Raw genomic sequence first — 21,683 nt, 5'->3', positions numbered from 1 at the left:
GAAGATGGTGTACGATATGAAAATAATAATTTCTAATTTATCAAGCTGCCATGAGGGTGGGAGGGTGGGTAAGGGAGAGAAAAAAGAAAAGCTGATACCAAGAGCTCAAGTGGAAAGAAAATGTTTTGAAAATGATGATGGCAACCTATGTACAAATGTGCTTGATACAATTGATGTATGGATTGTTATAAGAGCTGTAAGAGTCCCCAATAAAATCACTTATTTAAAAAAGAAGATTTACAGTCTCTGGAACCCACAAGGGCAATTCTACTCCATCCCTGGAGGGTGGCTATGAGTTGGATTAAGCTCACTGACAGTGACCTTTCAGGGAGTCTTGAGTGTCAGCTCTGGGTTGTTGTTTGATGCTGTTCAGTTCGTTCTAGATCCTAAGCACTGCCCCGTCCCTTGCCACCCTCACAATAGCTCTACATTGGAGCCCATTGTTTCAGCACCAGTGTCAATTGTATTGAGGGTCTTCCTTGTCTCTACTGCCCCTTCACTTGGACCACTTCTAAGTAGCTCTGACAATAGAAGAAGCACTTGGAAAGAACTCATGTGCACTGCTCAATGATCGCTGAGTTACGAAGAACCCTAAGACTTAGAGGTGGGAGGCAGCAATGCTGATTCTAGCTCACATAGTTTCTGTAGGTCCAGATTTTGGAAATGGCTGAGCTTGGTGATTCTAATTCAGATGGCATTGAAGCTGAACGCATCTGAAGGCTTGACTGGGGCTGGAAGATCTGCTTCCAAGGTCGTCCGTTTATTACAGCTGCATGACGAGGGGAGCCTTTCCTAGCTCAAAGATGCCCCGCTTCATAGATCAGTAGGCCTACCTTCCCCTATGAAGTAGCTAGGAGACACACACACACACACACACACACACACACACACACACACTCCACAAGCAAGCCATCTGCCCAAAGGAACTCAGCTGTGTCCACAACAGGAAGTCCACAGCTCTGTCCCATGTTTTTGGTTTTCCTGCTGCCGCTCTTCTGGTGTCACAGCTCTCGGTCTCCCAGCTTCTAGAGTCCAAAGGACATGTTCCACTTGGGGCTCTTCTCTCTGGATGGAAATAAGATCCCTCCTCCCGAGATGGCTCCTTTTCTACCCAATGGGATGGCAAACTGGATCCTTCTTCATGTTAGATATTTTACTATCGCAATGCACCCTGTTAACAATCACTCACAACTGAATTGCATGATCCTATCAGCAGTTTCCCCCACCTTCTCTTACTCAGACCCATTAGTAAATGAGTACTCCCCCCAAATCTGCTTGGTCCCATCTAAAGGACGGGCACGACCAAATCCATGACTAGAAAAGTCTTAGCAACTACATTACTGCTCCACATTTCATCGTATGGTAGTATGGGTTTTGAGTACAAAGGAGAATCCAAACCTCAAGTACAATTTAAGGACAACATTTATGAAGTCTTATATGGGGCAAAGACAAAGACACATTATCTGGATGACGGGGACCAGTAGCACAAGGTCAGACTGGTCTCCCCGGGTTTTCTGAGATTCAGGGACTTAAAAAGGACATGGGGAGCAAAGGAGACAGTCACAAATGCAGGACTGGTGGCAGATCAATACATCACAGTTACAGGGAGGACCACAGAATTAGGAATGGGGGCATGATTGACTGGGACAGGTGCGTAATGTGAGACAGAAGAGCTTACAAAATCCGTCATAGGGCCTCCAGACCAAGGCAGTCGGGGTGTGACTCATGAAGACTCCACCCTAGCATGGCAGTCTCTATCTGGTGTGTCAGGGGAAACCAGCCCCTAACATCATTTCGGGTCCGGTAGGCGCAATTGTACAGCGATAATAAGTAAAGACCATAGTACAGTTATAGAGAGCATGAGAGATAGAAGTAAAGTATTGAAATAAATAGAGTCATATACAATTCATGGTAGCACGCTCACCTCAGCCCCACTCGATGGTCCACGTGGAGGGAGAGAGTGAGACTTAATACTAGCCCAGGCTTTTTATATTCTCCGGGGATGTGCAAGCCCCTTAATTACAGGTGAGGACATACATCACAGGGAGGGGTTGTGCCACAGGTAATGAGAGGGGGTTGGTCTCGGGACATACATGCAACAGTAAGAGGAGGAATTGGGGGTATACATGTGATAAGATGGACGGATAACTTAACTTTGGATGTCACAGAGTCAGTTTGGCCTGTTCCCTGACTCAGCTGATAGAGATCGTTATTGGTAGGGTGAGAATGCTTGGTCGCAGGCCTCAAGAAGGAATAGTTTATTGTCCCCGGTAGCAGAGAGTGAGGCCTGCCATATAGTCTGGTGACTAACTATCCTTGGGGAGAATGTCTGTAAGCATCTGACCTCTCCCCACACTGGTGGACACACCCCCGGGCAAGCCTGTAAAGGAGATCGCCCCTCCCTGAACTGGTGAGGAGGGTGGGGACTCTGCTGGAGGGCAAGACTTTTCACACCTCTGGTTAAAGGTCAGAGGGAATTCAAGGGAGGCTTAATCTATGTGTACTTTGCAAATGGATTTGGGCTTTCACTGTGATCCATCTTTCTCTGCAAACCCAGTGCTCTAATACTCAAAAACTTCACTGCCATCGATTCGTTTCCAACTAATAGTGACCCTATGGAGCAGAGGAGAACTGTCCCCTGTGGGCTTCTGAGATTGTTACTCTTTTCAGGAGTAGAAAGCCTGGCCTTTCCCTAGGCAGAACATCAGTTTCAAACTGCTGATGTTGCGGTTAGCAACCCGACTAGGAACCACTGCCCCCAGGGCTCCTGCAGCGCTCTAGTACAGGCTGTGTATGCCCTTTCAGCATCCTTAGACACACTGCTGTCAACCTGATCCAACTCACAGAGGCCTCCAGGACACAGTGAGACTGCCCCATCAGATTCCACGGCAGTAGCCTATGCAAAGCACCACACCTCTATCACACAGGGAACAGATAGGTTCAAACAGCAATCCTTTAGCTGAGCAGGCAAGAACACAACCCCTATACCATGAAGGCTTCTTTTCAATGTGGCTCAACTTCTGCAAATCTTTCACGCAAACAGGTATGCATGGCACGCCAGCAAGACTATCTCGGTTATTGAAATATGGAAAAGCTTCTATGCCAATTGGTAAATAGCTGTTGTCGGAGTCCTCCGAGGGCCAGCCATCTCACATAGCCTTGCTCTCTGAACCCCTTTCCCGACTGTCTCAATGTCCAGCAAGTGAAGGGTAAGCCCTGACATGCCTGGGGCTCTCAAACCCTCCCGCACCCCTATTCCAGGACTGCCATCTATTCTGATGGGTCAGTACCCCTGTCATTCCAGGTTGAACCCTCCGTCATTGTGTCTCCCATTACTGTGGGGAAGCTAGGCTCAAGAGTGCGAGATTCAGCAATTCTCAGTGCGTGTGGCTTGGTTGATCTAAAGAGAACATTCTAACTGTGGAAGGAGAGAAGACCCGACCCTGAGAGGCCTCATGGAGAGACCCTCAGTGCTTGAGCCAAAAGCCTGGAGCTCAGACCTCAAAAACTGAAAAAACACTCCCACTGCCATCGAGTCGATTCCAACTCACAGTGATCCCATAGGGCGGAGTAGAACTGCCCCTGTGGGTTTCTGAGGCCCAAACTCTTAGTGGAGTAGAAAGCCTCGTCTTGCTTCTGCAGAGCCAATCTTGTGGTTAGTGCAACTAGTAACCCATCATGCCGCCACGGCTCTTGGGCTGTGTTACAGAGACCCCAATTACCCCCCAGCCTTAATCAACATCCACTGTAACTATGGTGTGAGATATGTGTGACCATAGCAAGGGACCGTCAAATGCAGCTGTGGGAAAGATGGCTGGCTGCAGGGTAGGTAAGAAAAGTTGGAGAGTGGAGGTGTGTCTGAACTCCACCCCCTGAGAATCAGCTTTGGGCAGATTCTGGTCATTCCCCACGCCCCCTGAAGTTAGGTCTTGTGGGAGTTACATAATCTGTTGTCAATTTGAGACTTAGGAGTGAAGGGGTGGAGGTTGGCCTGTCAATCAGGTCACAGCTTGATGGCCTCATTTGGAGGTGCTAAGGAGATAGCTTGCTGGAGGCAGGACATACGTGGACTCCCTGCGAGACATTCCTGCGGACAAGACACATGGATCTGCACTAGAACCCTGGAGCTGAAGGAGCCACGTGGAGACCCCCTGCCAGAGCTGAGATGCTTCTACCACCAATGGATCCACAAGATTTTCCACCCACTGGCCTGTGATCTTCCTGCATTCAGTATCATTTCATGTGTTTCATGAGTCTGAAAAGGAATTTATAGATTGGTATCAGACATATGGGCTAATATTGGGCTTATGGACTTGATCTGGACCAGGCTGGAATTTTTTTCTCAAAATTCAATTGCTCTTGAATATAAAGCTCTTTCTTATACACATATGAGTGTCTATGAATTGGTCCCTCTAGTCTACCTGGAGTAACCGGCTCATATCGACAGGACCACTACTACAATCATTTTACAAGTTCTAATGGGGGAAAGGACACATTACATTACATCTGTTTCACAAGATCTCTTTAAAGTGCTGAAAAGCAAGGATGTTACTTTCCAGACTAAGATGAGCCTTTAAACACTTCATGTGCATGTGAAAGTTGGATATTGAATAAGGAAGACCAGAGCAGAATCAAATACATTTGAATTACGGTGTTGGCGAAGACTGTTGAAAGTACCACGGGCTGCCAAAAGAACAAACAAATCTGTCTTGGAAGAATTGCAGCTCGACCATTCCTTAGAAGCAAGGATGGCAAGGTTTCATCTCATGTATTGTATTTTGAGCACGTTATCAGGAGAGATACCCAGTCCTTGGAAAAGGGCATCATTCTTGGTAAAAGTCGAGGGGCCGTGCAAAGGGGAGGATCCTCAATGAGAGGGCTGTGATGATGGGCTCCGACATAACCATTGTGGGACGGTACGGGGCCAGGCGGTGCTTTGTTCTGTTGTACACAGGGCCGTAGTGAGTGGGAACCAGCTTGACAGGACCTACAATAGGGCTGGGGAAATCTTAGCTTTCCAGGCAGATAGCTAGGCCTGTTTCCCAGCATGCCTCGGGGTGTGTTCAAACCACTAACTTCTCAGCTAACGGTCAAGCATTTAAATGTACCACCCAGGGGCTCCTACCTGGTACAGATGCTGGTAGGAGGGTGGCATCCTGGTACAGATGCTGGTAGGAGGGTGACATCAATAGTTGTTCTTGTTAGTGACCATCCAGCCAATTACAAGTCATGGCAACCCCTACGTTTTACAGAGTGGAACCACTCCGTTGTGTTTCCTTGGCTGGATTCTTAACTTCCACATACCGCTGGCTGGATTCAATCCCCAGCCTTTGAGTTAACAAGCAAATGCAAACCTTTGGACTGGGTATTAAACCCACTGCCATGGAGTAGTTTCCAACACATTGGGCCCCTGTCTCGGGTTTCTGAGGCTGTAAGTCTTTCCAGAAGCAGAGTCTCATCTTTCTCCCGTGGAGCAGCTGGTGCGTTTGCACTGCGAGCCTTGTGATTAGCTAGAGCAGGGGTTCTCAACCTCCCTCATGCCCCAACCCTTTCATGCAGGTCCTCATGTGGTGGTGACCCCCCCCCCCAACCATAACATTATTGTCATTGCTACTTCATCACTGTCATTTGTTACTGTTATAAATTAGGCAACTCCTGTGAAAGGGTCCTTCGGCCCTGCCCAAAGGGGTCACAACCCACGGGTTGAGAACCGCTGAGCTAACGCGTCTCTTCTGATTGCTTCTATTTTCTCAATATTAAAAGGTGAACCGCCATCAGCTGACAGTGAGCAGACACATGGTAGCCGGGGGAGAATGGAGAAGACCTGGAATAGTTGCCCGGCCAGTGACCAGACTAAAGATGTTCACAGGTTTGCCCTGCACGGCTGAGAATGGGGGTTCACGATTATAGGGGAGACCTACCCGTGGGATTGAGAGATTCTGTTTGTTTTTATTTTCCAGCAACATTGGTTATTGGAGTGCAGGCGCAGGGGAAGCAGACAGAGGAGGACTGGGATCTCCAGCACGTGTCATCGTGCATCATAGGACCCAGAGTCAGGGAAGACTGAGCAAAGCCGGGCACACAATGGTTAAGTGCTGGGCTGCAAACAGAAAGGTTGTCACATCAAACCCACTGCAGGAGCAGGGAATGATTGAATATGATTCTTCCAGCCAAAGTCGCTAACTCCTAACAAGCGAGGTTTCCCTGCCTGGGTCTGGGAAGAAGGTGTGGGGAAAGACATGGATAGAATTCACCCATGAGTGATTGCAAACAGGATTCCCTGGAGTGTCACTCTGCTGTGTATAAAACGAGCCTTCTGAGAACCAAGAGGAGGGGTCTCATTACCAACAAGAGCCAGGAGTGGGATGTGTCCTCTGGAACTGAAGGCCCTCGCAGTGAACCTCCTGGATCCAGATGACAGCTCCAACATCAGAGGCTCAGCAGCAGAACCAGGAGCCAGAGCGAGGAACAGAGTGATGGACCTCCCATCCTACGGAGCAAGTAATGCCGAGTGGTTTTGTGCAGGGGGGCTGGCTGGTGGAGTGGGCTGCCTCTGGGGACTTATTTGGAGAGGTTGGACTACTGAGTGACCCGTGGAAATGGGGCTGAGGGCCTTGGAGTTGAGGCTTACTGAGTGAGGTGCCTCTGGGCATTTAATTCAGGTAACTGGGATTGTTGACCCACAGAGCTGGATCCGAATGCCTTTGGATGGAGGCTTATCGGGGTAGGTAGTAAGCAGCTTTGGGCACTCACTGGAGGACCTGAAACTGTGTAAGATGCCCTGGTCAACAACTACCCTGAGCGAAATGGTAAAGACAATTCCTACTAGCAGTACAATGTGTTGTCTTCCCTAATAAACCCTTTAATCGCGGGTTTTGTCTGTGAGTTTGTGTAGCCATCAGAATGCATATTAGAAGCAAGAGAGATAAAACGGGGAGCACTAAGACTCTACACCCAGCCAGCAGTTCTGCAGGAGAAAAGGCCGGGAGATCTGTTCCCATAAAACCCACAGCTGTACCCATCACAAGCCTGGGAGACCCAGTGAGGTAGTTTTCTGTCCATCAGAGCACTGTGTGTTGGATTTCCAACAGGCAGCCTCTAAGAACCTCAAGGAAAGGCTGTTTTTTAAGAGGCATTTTGTACACACCAGTGATGCACATCCGGTTTGATGGGCTGGGACCGTGTGCTCACTCTGTGACGGTGATGCTGTGCACATTTGAAGAGGTACAGGGCTGGGCTTTGTCCTAAATGCAGACTTCTGGGCCATCCTTGGAGATCGTGACCCAGTGTTTTACCCACCTAATAGGCACCTAAGGGATGTTAGCATGGACCATTCTCCAAGGAATGCTGCTTTGAAGGTGTTTCAGGTGGAAGTACTTGCGAAATCTGTCTGGGAAGAAGTATGGCCAGAGCGCTCCAAAGAGGCAAGAATTGGCGAGACTGCTTACCTACTTTGGACAAGTTGTCGGAAGAGACCAGTCCCTGGAGAAGGTAAAGTGGAGGGGCAGTGGAAAAGAGGAAGGCCCTCTAGGGATGGATTTGCACTGTGGCTGCAGCAATGGGCTCAGGTTCAGGGTCGATTGTCTGGATGGTCAGGACTGGGCAGTGTTTCCTTCTGTTGTGCATCGAGTCGCTATGAGTCGGAGCCAACTCAATGGCACCTAACAACAACAACAACTTGCCAATAGAATATGAGAGGGGGGGTTGGGTTAGACAGGTGATTGTCTACCCCACCCATTTCATAGTCATCCAATGCTAATGGCCAGATCGAAGATACCTGAGACCCTCCCTCCAGGAACTACGTGACAACACACCCCATATGGAGTAACCCTGCAAGGGTTGAAGCAACATTTCCTGGAACTTTTATTTGCTCCCATTGTCATCCATTTCCTCGGACAAGCACAGATCCACCTGTGGCCCCGCCTGCAGAGTCTATGAATCACTCGCAGGGCTTGACATCCGAAGCATCCGTTTTCCAGAAGGCCAGCGAACTGTGCTCTGTTGGTGGGAGAAAGAGAGACACGCTCTAAGGGCAATTCTCATTCCTGAAATGTATCGAATAACTAAGCCAGATCAAATACATCTGACCAATGGGTAGACTTAAACTTGGTTCAGTAAAGTTGAAGTGACACAGAAAATATGAGGCAGTGGGAAAAGAAATAAAGGTTGGTATGGAACAGTAGGAGCCGTGGTGGCGTAGTTGCTTACGCATTGGACCACAAACCACAAGATGAGCAGTTCAAAACTACCAGCCACACCTTGGGAAAAGATGAGGCTTTCTATTGCCATAAAGAGTTACAGTCCAGAAACCTACAGGGCCACTTCTACCCTGCCCTATAAGGTTGCTATGAGTCAGAATTGACTTGATGGCAGTGAGTTTGGATTTTGTTTTATATATAGATAGATATAGATAATGGATATAGATCTTAGTCGAGATTAAAGGGGAAACAGCAAAGACCCTCTAGCCTTTATTTATTCACCAGTCCACCCCCGAGTGCTGCATGGGGGGAGTGGGGGCTGGAAAAGAACCTAGAGAAATACATCAACAAGACGTGTTGTTTCTTTTTAAATTATCTCATCTCATAATTTTTTCCTATTGATTTTGTGCTTGTTTTATTACTTTACTATCGAACATCTCACCAGGGCTCTGCTGTCTTTCATAGAAGAAAGCATTTCTCACCATTTGTCATGATAATGGTCATGGTGACTGCTTGGTTGGACACTTTCTTCAGGTGATGCATTCTCATTGTCATAATAACCCCTAGGAGGTGGGGGCCATGGCCCAACCCATGATCAGTTTCTTCTCCATCTGCTTCCCACCCTGTCATCTCCTGGCTGTGTCCCAGCTGCCTCCCAGCCTGCAGAGCGAGGGCTATCTCTGCTCTGAGAGCATTTCTGAGTCCAGACTCAACAACAGCTTCCATTTCTGGCTGGTCCTTCCTTTCTGGTCGTAAAGTATTTAAACCCTAACCTTGAAACCCTAAAAGGTTGGCAGCAGTAGCTATCGGGCATCAGACACTTCGTTGGTTGTTGTTGTTGTCAGGTGCTGTTGCGTCAATTCTGACTCATAGCAACCTTATGTGCAACGGAGCGAAGCAGCCGCCCTGTCCTGCTCCATCCTCACTACGGTTCTTGTGTTGGAACCCATTGTAGTCGCGGCATCGATCCATCTCATTGAGGACTTTCCGCTTCTGTCTTCCTTAAAATGCGTTACTCTAGCAAATACCTGGCTCTCGTGGATACCTTTCTACACTCTCCAAAGGCACAAACAAACAAACAAAACACCTCTCACTGCCAGCATCGAGCCAATTCTGACTCACAGTGGCCTAGAAGACAGAGCAGAACTGCTCCTGGATGCTCTCGAGGCTGTAAATCTTTAGGAGAGCAGAAAGCCTCCTCTTTCTCCCTTGGAGCGACTGGTGAGTTTGAAAGGCCAACCTTGTGGTTAGTAGCCCAACGCATCAACCACGACAACACCTGGGCTCTTTTCTCAACTCTTAAGGATCGCTGGAGGAATGAGGGGGGGTGGGTTTCAGAAGATCTAAAGATCAGATACCATGGCCATCAGTTACTTTGTCACTGGAGGGGAGTTCTTTATCATTTGGGGTTGAGAGCTGGTGGGAATCTCAGATATTATTCAAGTCTAACTTGGGTCAACACAGGATTGCTACTGCACCCCAACATGCATTGACTGCCACCACAGCCAACCTGTGAGGGAAGGGAAGCTGATCAGAGGAGAGGTGATAGGAAACGCTCATTGCTTTATCCAGATGTTTCTCCCCGCTCCAGCAAGTTTTAGAAATCCAGTGGCTAAATGTGCATTGCTCCTTAGGGTCCTTACACCAGGAAAGTGCTGGTTCTGGTGACGGGTAAGAGGAGGTCCCCACCGAAAGCTGCCCGGGGGACTTACCCTTGAAGCACGAGGGGATGTTGATGGTGCCATCTACACACTCAGCATCCTCCGTGTAGCTGCACTTCTTTTCCTTGTTCTTGCAGAAGAAGGACACTTTTTCACCATGGAGCATTCCGTTCTTAAACTTCTCCTGGAGCTTGACTCTCTCTCCTTGGTGAAGCACGGTGGCCTTTTTAATCGATAATTTACAGGATGCTGCAAGGCAGAACATGGGGAGTCTTAGGCGTCAAGGTCATCGTCCTTAAAGAGAACACAGCCTTTGAGCCAGTAGACAAGTACACCAAAGACAAACAGATCAAGACAAGACTATCCCAGGTGTGCGTAGGGTGCCTTCGGTATCACTGTAAATGGCAGTTCGGTGTCAACATAACCATCCGTCACTGTTTCCAAGGTGGCTCTTTCTTCTTTCTACAGCCACGTAAGAAAGTGAGAGCCGAAGTTCTGCTCATCCAGCTTCAGTGATTCAGCATAAAAATAACGGCAGTCAATGTCCCATTCATTGAGCTGTGGGCATTGGTTGCTAACAGCACACACACAAACACAAACACACACACCAAATTCATTGCCATTAAGTCGATTCCTACTCATAGCCACCCTACAGGACAGGGTAGAACTGCCCCTGTGAGTTTTTGAGACTGTAACTCTTTATAGGAGTAGAAAGCCCCATCTTTCTCCCGAGGAGCAACTAGTGGGCCCTGAGACCAGCAGCCTAATATGTAACCACGATGCCACCAGGACTCTTCTGACAGTTGACAAATGCTCCTTATGCTGAAAACTTGCCTTCCTTTGTAGGGAGCAACCCCTCCCTGAGGTTATGCAACGCCCGCCACTCCTAGGGGCAAAGGAAGCAGCCTAGAGTCAACTCTTGTGTGCAACCCATCCTCCGGAGCTCCCTGTGGGATCAGGCTGAAGCTGGACTCACGCTGAAACCCCATCCCGTGTTTCTCAACTTGGAGGGTCTAGATGAGCAGCAGCTGCCTCGCTGGGGAACTTGTTAGAATCGCAAGCGCTCAGGGCTCGCTCCAGCTCTCTTTAATCAAAATCTCTGAAGGTGGGACTCGGCCAACTGCGTCTAATCAAGTCCTCCAGGCGGCTCAGAGAACCTTCATGTGTGAGCATCGCTGCCCTAGCCTAGCTCATCTGCCATGCTTCTCTTTTCCCTGAGCCACTCACTCCCTAAATCAACGGCACTTGAATCCCTGCCTTGGGCTCTGCTTTTAGAGACCCAGCCCCACCCCATAGAAAACCCTGCTGGTACCTGATGAGTACTAGTTGGACTGCTCACCTGAAGGGGGGGTGTCCAAATCCACCAGCTGCTCCCTGGGAGAAAGATGCGGCTATCTTTCTCCATAAATACTTACAGCCTCAGAATCCCTATCTAGATCGTATCCTAATGACTGGGAATCAGTGCAAGACCAGTGGGTTTAGTTCACTGAACTGAAAACATGACTCGTGTGCCATCTTCCCAACTGTGTTCAAATTCCTCTTTCTACTTGAGCTGACAACCACAGAAATGAAAGCCGGGCTGTACTTGCTATTGGCTTGGGTTGCTCTTCCTTGAACACTCCTGACCTTGTCTGGATCAAGGAGGGGCACCCAATTCAAAAGGAAACAAAGTCTAGGGGGGAATGATGCTGATGGATCCTTTAGCTGAAACATTCCTTTGTAGAGTTGTCATATACCACAGAGTCAAGTCATGTTCCATGCAGAGTCAAGTCATGTACCATGTAGAGTCAAGTCATGTCAAATCATGTACCATGTAGAGTCAAGTCATGTCAAGCCATGTTCCATATAAAGTCAAGTCATGTACCATGTAGAGTCAAGTCATGTCAAGTCATGTACCATGTAGAGTCAAGTCGTGTCAAGTCATGTACCATGCAGAGTCAAGTCATGTCAAGTCATGTTCCATATAAAGTCACGTTATGTACCATGAAGAGTCAAGTCATGTACCATGTAAAGTCAAGTCATGTTCCATGTAAAGTCAAGTCATGTACCATGAAGATTCAAGTCATGTCAAGTCATGCACCATGTAAAGTCAAGTCATGTACCATGCAGAGTCAAGTCATGTCAAGTCATGTTCCATGTAGAGTCAAGTCGTGAGCCATGTTTCATTCTATTGTCCATAAGACCACGCTGGGTTGGTACCAACTCAATGGCACCTAACAATAACAACAGTCATGTCATGTTCCAGAAGAGAAAGCAAAGAGGCACAGAGATGGCGAGCTTTGATGCCATTGAGACATGGTGAGGAAAGCGATCCTTCCTGCCTTTTCATTCCCAGCATCAGGAGAGCCCACAGGACTTCACTTCCACATCTTCAATAAGCTCCCTTTTCCTTGAACTGGCTTGGAGATGGAGTTACTGTCTATGAAAGGAAGAGGCTTGACTAAGAGTCAGGGAACCACTTTGGAAAGCCCGCCCCATCTTCCACCACATTGCCACGTGTAGAGAGGACCCATGTGTCTCATGAATCAGTTTAAGCCCAAGCATGAAGCATCTCCCTGCATGTGTGGTCCCCAAACTCTCTCAAATGCCACGCGAGAAGGAGCAAGCAGTAGGAAGTAATTGAAACAAGAAAATAGCAATTCAAGGTGATCATTGGATACATGGAAAGAACCTCACCCAAAGTCCCCTACCTTTACAACTTGGCTGGGCAGACCATTTCCCCAACTTGCCACATTCTACTTCTTCCGGGCCATCTAGAACAAATGTTTCGTGGCAACCATATGTGGCTTTATCCTTGTAATAAAGCGCTTGTTCCGCAGGATAGTTCACAAATCCGTTGTCTGGTCTTGATGGAAAGGGGCACTTTACTTCTAAAAAGTTTATTGAATAAGACATATTAATAATGAATAGGTGGTTATGGCAATTACCATGTGAGTCTCCATGATGCCACGACCGAGTAATGGGCATTGCCGTGACTGAGATGCGTGTACTGCACTCTTGTCTGTGTTGGCTCTGCTCTTCGTCCCAGGCCAAGCCCAAGGGCCACCACCTCCACGAGGCTTTCCCAGGTGGCTCCAGGCACCGAATTGCATCAGACATCATCTTCCTGAAGGCAGGTGTCAGTCATTGGTACCGCACTCATCCAGGACCCTGCCTGGTATTTGGGAGATGCTGAGAAATGTTTGTTGAGTGAAGCTATCTGGGGCATCCCATTGTAGCGGCATGTTTTTGTTTCATGGTTTTTTCATGGGGTTCTAAATCCGTTGTTCAGTTTCATTGTACTTACCCCTGCATTCTGGCAGTTCGGTCCAATTTCCATGGGCTGTGCAAGTAATGGTGTCGTTTCCAAACATGGCATGCTTTGGCAAGCATTCAAAGACAGCAGTGACCTGATAGAGGGAGCTGTTTCCCATCGATGGCTTATAACCACGAAGTGTTGCGAATTTGGGCACAGGTGGTGGAGGACAGGTCACGGCTGGAAAAAAAGAAAGAGCTATCATCTCGAAGAAAACAGTTGAAGTCTATAAAGGTAAGAGGGGTGGGGTGGGGGGAGTGGGGGGTGTTCAAAGGTGAACTTGAGAAAAATGCAAACTTGAATTAAATGGCGGGGCAAAAACTGCCAATTACGGGCGCCAAGTTGAAAATAGGATCTCAAAATCAAATGTCTGAAGCAGTCAAACGAAACACAAACTGCAAAGTCTTGCCAAGATGCCTTTGGTTCCATCTCTATAAGGCCTGTGATCCAAATGTTGGCTGAGAAAATATTTCCAGAAGCCAGCACCAGGGAAGGAGATTGCTGATGGACCAGTATGTGGTAATTGCCAGGGACAGCGACTTGGTGCAGAGTTGCTTGTGACATCAGCTTTTTTCTATGGGGCCTTTCCATGTACCTCCCAGGACACGAGGACCTCACAGTGGGCATGTGGCCATACTGGTCTGGCCAATGATGAGTTTCCACCAGTTTAGGAAATGTTATCCTAACAGAATAAAAAGCAATGCACATCAAAAGGTCTTAAATGATCTAGATCAGGGGTGGGCAAACTTTGAGACAGGAGATCCAAGCCTGTGCCTCACAGTAACTTAAAAATGATTCAAGAGCTATAAATATTTTTTAATAAATGAAATCACCATGATCTGAATAATACCCCTTACCATTCTCTCATTTTCCACAGAGCCACACGTATGCACCCAAGAGCCATATATGGTTCTCGAGCCTCGGTTTGCCATTTCTGCCTGATCTAGATCTTTCTGCTACCCAGAGAGTGGATCATGGATAAGTAACTTGGGAACCAAAGTTCGAAATTACCTCCCTTGAGTGGATTGTCATTGTGACCCTACAGGACAGGGTAGCACGGCCCCTGTGAGTTTCTGAGGCTGTAAATCTTTATGGGAGCTGAAAGCCTCCTCTTTCTCCCATGGAGCATCTTGTGGGTTTGAACTGCTGACACTGAAGTTAGTAGCTCAATAAATAGCCCATGATGCCACCAGAACTACCAGAAATTCGGAGGTTCAGACTTCACTTTCGAATCTGCGGATAATTCATGGTGTTGTGAGCTAGCGTCGGGTCGGTTCTGTCGCCGGCTCCACCATGTCCAACGGAACACTGCCTAGTCCCAGCACCAGCCTCTCACTTCATGTAGACACGAATCCTTCTGTGCACTACAGTGTGAGAAGCTTCCGTTTAGACTAGCCTGAAGCTACTGCGGCCTTTCTGCTGACAACTTCCCCAAACCAAATTTACATAGTTGATACACATCTGCTTCAAAGGGTCATTGATAAACGCAAATGCGATTCCTTCTGCCGCTGAATGTAAAGCTCGATGTATTCTTTTAAAAAGCTCTTCTCGGTATTTCCGATTTTATGAAACTCGAGTTCATTTGAGATTATTTTACTTTTCCACTTGCTTCTGCTCAGACAGACCTGGCTGAACGATGAATGAACCGTAACGATTATGGCGATGCCTGAGCTTCCTGATCAAAGAGTGAGCTTGGAAAAATCACGCACGAGGGAGCACCAGAGCACCCTCCCTAGCTGTCCTGGACTGCTCCTCCTCTGAGCCTCACCTGAATAAGCCATCTCTGCTATCTTCAATCACGGCCCGTGAATGCGGGAGTTGGCTAATGAATAAAGAATGACCGCCGAGGCATTGGTGCATTTGAGTTATGGTGCTGGTAAGGAATACTGAACATTGCATGGACTGCTGGAAGAATAGACAACTCTTTCTTGGAAGAAGCACAACAATCCGAATGTTCCCGGGAAGTAAGGAGGACAAGGCTTTGTCTCATATACTCAGGGCAGCTTATCCAAAGACACCAGTCCCTGGAAAAGGGCTTCGTGCTTGCTTATGTGGAGGGCAATGAAACAGAGGCAGGCCATGAAGACCCCACACTGGCATGGTGGCTGCAACAATGGGCTCAAGCCCAAGAATGGCTGTGAGGCTGGGGCCAGACCAGGGAGCGCTCCCTTCCGTGGTTCATAGGCCTGCGATGGGTCAGAACTGACTTGCTGACACCTAACAACATTTTTGGAACTTTGTCCTCTTGGGGACAAAGTCCTGCAATGGGTTCCGGGCACACTGTGTACATTTCGTTTGCTTGTCTTCCATCTCCAGACACCCTTGGAATTATGGCCTCGGTGCTGACGCTGAGAACAGGGCTTGGTACAGCCAAACCCAAACCAGATGCATGGCTATTGAGCCTGTGCCAACCCAATGCGGAGCTCAAAAGAAACCTCAACTCACTGCCTTCAAGTCCTGTGGACTCATAGCAGCCCTTTGAGACAGGGTGAAAGGGCTCCTGTGAGTCCCCAAGACTGTAAGGGGCTGAATAGATACTTATCAGATGAATGAGGTTCCAGGGGAGGTGGAGTCTTCCAGCCCTTCTCCTAATCACACGTTGGAAAAACCTGAGAGACAGATATGCCCATTCTCAAGCCCTGGGAATGTTGGCATTAACTAACCCCTGGCTCCTCCCCGTGGAGTAGGCAATATGTGCATAGGTGGGACATGTCCCTTCTGTCTGTTCATCTTCCAGAGCAGGATGGTGGTCTCAGGATGACCATCTCATTGGGCCAACTGGGGTGGGGGTGGGGTCTCCTGGCACATGGTGCTGTCGGTACTAACACCAAGCACGTCCCAGACTCCATGGGACAAGTTGGCCACCTTCCCTCCAACCAAGCTTGTTAGAAATGTGGCAGCTCAGACTCACGGGCACAGACAGGTAGCGTGGGGCTCCATCTTCCTTCCTCCGTGCACTTGGAAGTGCTCGGCCCGTTCAGATAAAACCTGCGAGGGGAGAACGTGATGCGGTAAGCACTGACGTCACTGACACATGGCAGCTCAGACATGTGCTTCGCCGAACATCGTCACTTCACGTTTGCCCCACGGAATTCCTTTCTGTCTGAGAAGGCTGCTTTCCGAGACTCCAGCGAGGCGTCTCGCCATGGACAATGGAACAGTCTGCCCTGGAAGCCCATGTTGTCCAAGGCCGTTTACCTTCAAGCCCAACAGTGAAGGGATCCTTCAGATGAAAGCACGCCATGTCTCTTTCATCAATAGCATTCCATAATCTCAGATTCTAGACAAGGATCCTCAGGAAGAGGCGGGCCCTGATATGCAGCTGGCGTGCTATTGCCCACGGACCTCACAGTGGGATCTGTGTGCATCAGGCCAATGAGAGGCCTTCGCAGCTCTCGGTGCTATCTGGCTAGGGCGCTTCGTGAAGGCTCCCGAGACCAGGCTTACTGTCGTCACACTCCTAAACATCTCCCCAGAAGTCTCTTCTCTCCTCCAGGGTGGCCAATTAAATTAGTCCCATCCCTAAATCCCAAACTCTATTCCTAAAATAGTTTAATCCTTATGTTGAGGGCTTAGGAGCCCTCATATTACAATAAGAAGCCCTAGTGGCTGGAGCTGTAGGTTAGGCACTGGGCTGCTAGCCAGAAAGTTGGTGGTTCAAACCCACCAGTTACTCTGATGGAAAAGAGCGAGACTGACTGCTCCCATAGAGATTAACTGCCTCCGTGATCTGCTTCAACCAAGACAGCAGCCTAGGAGGCCCCACAGGGCCACTGCCACTCTGACCCACAGGGTCGCCATGAGGTAGCATCAGCTCCAGGTCGCATAATAAGCACACATGCCAAGCTGTGGCCCTGAGCTACACTTCTGTGAAGGGCAACTTTATTTTAATACCTGATGGCCCAAAGCATGTGGAGGTTGTTGTTGTTGTTGTTTTCTAGAAAGCAGGGGAGATACATTCGTAGGATAAGCCATTCACTTTTCTCTGACTGACGTGTTCATATCACTGGCATCTGCCTAGCCTCTACTGTTAGACGTGCAAGATCATGCTCGTTTGTTCTTGAATGCTATTCAACTCACCGCATTTTAAAGTCTACTTATTAGGAGTTTCTCAGAGAGGAATGAGATTGTCCATTTCTGAGTTAAAGTTTCAAAACAGATTGGACTCGGAGATTAGCGAAGGTCCTGGTTGTCTACTTACAATCGTTTCAAGAAACCTGCCCGAGAAGTAATGAATCAGGAGAGGAAGAGCTAGCTTTATATTTTACAAGTTGTTGTATTATAGGAGGGCTGGTGGAGGACTGGTTAAGCGCGAGGCTGCTCACACCAAAGGTCAGCAGTTTGAAACCACCAGCTGCTGCTCGAGAGAAAGACAGGGCTTTCTACTCCTGTAAAGAGTGACAGTCTCAGAAACGGAAAGGGACAGTTCTACCCTGTAGGGACCTATAGGGGCCTACATATAGAGTCCCTATGAGCTGGCATTGACTCACTGGCAGTGAGTGAGTTGTTTTCTTCCCCATCTGTGACTCCCCACTCAATGTCACTGGGGCTGATATCCAAAGCAGAGCAAAATTAAGATTTCGATTCAGCATGCTCAACCTCAGGGTCTGGAGGTTTAGACTCGAGACACAGAAACCCACCAGGAAGGCCTTACCCGGTATTACAAGCAAAGCTGATGGTGTTGGGATATTCAAATGTGGTAAAGCGCACGGTCCCATTTCCTAGGATGCCAGCAAAGGGACACACTCTCGCTGCGGGTGGAAGATAAAAAGGCACATTCCCATTTATAGCACTTTCCATTAGAGTGAAAATAGATGAGCCCACTGCTATCTTTGATCCACCGACGCTAGCATTACATATGGGTCAAGTCCTACACATGAGCGCGTTGATCCTCCTGCCACCTCTGCTCACAACTGGACAATCGGCGTGCCCACCGCCAGGGGTCGTTGAAAAGGAGCAGAGTGTATCATCCAAGAGTTTCACTCATTGGGGAGGGAGGTGGAATGAAAGGGTTAGAGGCCTAAGCAAGCTATTGCATAGAATCATGCATTTCAGAGCCAATAATCTATGACCTAGTCAAATGGTGTCATGGGCAGAATGAAAGGAGAGAACATGCGAAATGGGACGTGCTCTCGGTAATGGTGAAAGAGCCCGCACGTGGGAACGCAGTTGAAAATAACGAACTTGCTCGTGTTCCACAATGATGGCTAATCGAAGAAACGCAACTCGCTAACGCGACTGTAGTGTGTTTTCATGTAAGAAAAATTACGTTCCATCTCTTTTACTTTAAAAAAATGTTTGAATCAGTCTGAACAGGTATGATTTTGAAGAAAGGTCATGCTCATTAACTGAAATCATCAGCCCTTGGATCAGTTTATGTTTACGGCTCAACCACTCCATATGTGATTGTCAAAATTCGATCTGGCTCATCGTCCGATATTTGACTGCAGTAAGTAACGTTAGCACAATGGCATACAAGTGGTGGGAGGGGGCCGGAGACCAATGCCATTGTCTCCCATTTTTTAAAAAAAGGCATATCCACATATTGTGAAATATGAAAATGCTAATTCACTTCAGCAACTATCAAATCAGCTTGTGTTTGAAGACAAATTCCCAAGATAGGCTGGCTCCTCAAGCTTTGTGTTTTCAATGTCTCTTTGGCAGCAGTCTACAGTTCCGGGTCTCCTCCCTCCCCCTCGTAATGTCCTTGGTGCCACACTGGCCGGGGCATTTGCAATCCTCCCTGAGTTCTACACCAGGAGCGCCTCCTGGCCTACAGCTAGCACTCGGGCCTCCCCTCCTTTCTCCCAGGAAACACCCTCAGACCCTCTGGTTCCCCAGCCACCCCTCCAGTGGGCAGCCTGAGCACGGTGAAGCTGGCCATCCCAAAGAACGAGGGGGCAGGACGGGAGTGCAGGCACCGACTTACGTAGACACTTCAGAGTGTTGATGGGCCATATGCCGGAGAGAGGGCACGTAAACCGCCTCATCCCTCCCCGGGACTGGTAACCCGGCCGGCAGGAGTAGGTGATCTGCTCCCCTGGCTCGTAGAACTGCTTTAATGGAACCACCAGGGCAAACGGTAAGTCGTCTGGCTTGGGACAGGCTGAAACACACAGCAGTTGGTTAAGAAATCGGTACTGGAAGCTCGTTCCGTTCTGCTAGGACACAAATGAACAAGCAGCGTAGGCGCTGCTCATGACGAGGTCGCACGTTGATCAGGAGAGCCCCGTCCCTGGGCAAGGGCATCATGCTTGGTACAGTAGAGGGTCACGGACCCAGAGGAAGACCCTCGGGGAGGTGGATCGGCACTGTGACTGCCACAACGGGCAAACACATACCAATCGTTGTGAGGCTGGGGCGGGGCCGGGTGGCGTTTGTTCTGTTGTCCGTAGGCTCAGAGGGTCCCCATGGGTCAGAGCCACCTTGATGGCCTCTAACCCCAACGGTGACAATGACTTAGGCACGTTACAAACCGAATACTTCACACGCCGTGTCCCGCGGGCTCTCCCCACCACCCCTTAGAAGTGGGTAGACTTATTCTCAGGTGATGACACGGAGGCTCAAATAGGTGAAGCAGCTTGTGAGCATACCAAGGTTAAGGAGTAAATATCAGCCCAGTCTCTCCAGCAGACACCCTGGAAGGGAATTTTAAAGTGGCCCTTATTGACCTCTGACCAATCTTAGGGGGGGTGGGGAGTAGACAAAGAAAAAAGCACTTACCCACCACCCACCATGACCCCAATCCTACCTTACTCATCTGACTAGACAAAACATATATGTGAGCACAGGTGAGAGCTTGTAGCACAGGGAATCCAGAGCAGATAAACCCCTCAGGACCAATAAGGGGAGCAGTGATAGTAGGAGGGTGGGTGAGGGTTGGGTGCGGGGGAGTAAGGGAGAATCGATCACAATGATCGCTGTATGCTCCCCATCCCGGGGGGACGAGCAGCAGAAAAGTAGGTGAAATGAGCCAACGGTCAGTGTAAGACATGAACAACAACAAGGAATAATTGATCAATTATCAAGGGGACATGAAGAAGGGAGGGTCGGGGAGGAAGGGTGAATTGAGGAGCTGCCGCCAGGGCCTCAAGTAGAAAGGACATGCTTTGAAAAAGATGATGACAACCTACGTACAGATGCGCTTGACAAAGTGGACATTTGGATGGTTTATGATATGAGCTGTAAGAGCTCCCAATAAAATGGTTTAAACAAAGGAAAAAGTACTTACTCCTTCCTGCCACAGCAACATGACCAAGAAAGCAGGAGAACAAGAGGAACACGGGAGAAACCATGGTGGGGGCGACCGTTCACACGGGCACTTCCAAAGTGGCTTGACGCTAAGAAAAAAAAAAGTGCTTAAATACCAACCTTTTGGGGGAGGTTTGCTTTGATCTCTGTAGAGAGAAGATAAAGGCTATGATCCCCAAGGGACTCTGAGGCCCACATTCTTTAATCATTTACTTTCCGAGCCTGTGGGTCTGTTGTGAAATATTTAGCCAGTGGTTTCTCCGTGTCCATAACACACATGCTCATGGCACGATGGATTGCATCACGGCCTTGGCTAGGGTCCTGGCGGTTCCCGGAAGCCCACATCGCTAACTATCTGTTCTTGGAGTGGCGGATGCACTAAAATGCCACTATTCTTGCTTCCCCCACAGCCTTGTGATATGATGGACAGTGACATAATCTCGCTACAGCTCAACCTCTTCACCGCTCACAGGACGGCCCAGCTTCCAGAGGCATGCTCCTGACGAGCACCTGACCAGGGCACCTCAAACTTGGCGTGCCTAAAAGGCCGAGCTCTCACCAAAGGACGGTGGTCGTTAGGTCCCCTCCAGTGGTTCCGGGAGGGACCCCACGGACAACAGAACACAACGCTGCTCGGCCGGCGCCATCCTCACCACTGTGGTGACACTTGGACCCATGTGGCAGCCACCGTGTCAGGCCACCTTGTTGAGAGCTTCCTCGTTGTCGCTGGCCGTCTATAAAATGACTCCTTCCTCCCCAATCCCTGTCGCCTGCCATTAGCCAAGCCTCTCCTGGGAACCTCACTGGCGATCACGGAGGGCTCCACCATCCCTTCTTGTCTCAAATCCACACAGAGCCCTGCTCACCCATGTTTGATATCTCTTCAATCTAGGTTCCCAAGCTTATTTGGCCTACTGCCCATCCCCCTGGTAATTAAAAATTGTTGTACTGGAGTGCATAGCAGCCCCCCTTGCGGGGCTGGCTCGCCCACCTTGGGAAGCATTGTTCTAGACAGAGCCTAGATCCGTTCCAGGGATTCGAACGGCAAGATGCAAGGGCGATTTGGGACTCAGAGAAGAAAGGGCAGTGAGGAAGAGGAGGGGAGAGGAGGGGTCGACACTGATGATGTTGTTCAAAGGGTACCATCTATGACATCATAGGTCTCTCATACATGACTTGCTCCGACCTTCCTTGGGACGCGTGGGTTTGAGAAACGTTGGTGTCTGACGGTGGTTCTTAAACTGTGTTCCTCAGACACATTGGGATCCAGCCATGTCA

The 21,683-nt window shown here is 48.9% G+C and overlaps 1 protein-coding gene across 1 annotated transcript; it reads right to left on the bottom strand.

Annotated features, from left to right (window-relative positions):
• Positions 1–7,939: 7,939 nt before the first annotated feature.
• Positions 7,940–20,455, bottom strand: APOH (apolipoprotein H). Its single transcript, XM_075559429.1, has 8 exons — positions 20,386–20,455; positions 19,084–19,260; positions 17,809–17,905; positions 16,066–16,142; positions 13,146–13,334; positions 12,550–12,729; positions 9,911–10,108; positions 7,940–7,998 (listed from the first exon to the last, which is right to left on the bottom strand). The coding sequence occupies exons 1-8, from the start codon at positions 20,447–20,449 to the stop codon at positions 7,940–7,942; spliced, it is 1,041 nt and encodes a 346-aa protein (XP_075415544.1). The 5' UTR covers positions 20,450–20,455.
• Positions 20,456–21,683: the final 1,228 nt, after the last annotated feature.

This window comes from Tenrec ecaudatus, chromosome 10 (genome assembly GCF_050624435.1).
Source record: "Tenrec ecaudatus isolate mTenEca1 chromosome 10, mTenEca1.hap1, whole genome shotgun sequence".
NCBI lineage: Eukaryota > Metazoa > Chordata > Mammalia > Afrosoricida > Tenrecidae > Tenrec > Tenrec ecaudatus.
This window is presented reverse-complemented; position numbering and strand designations above follow the sequence as displayed.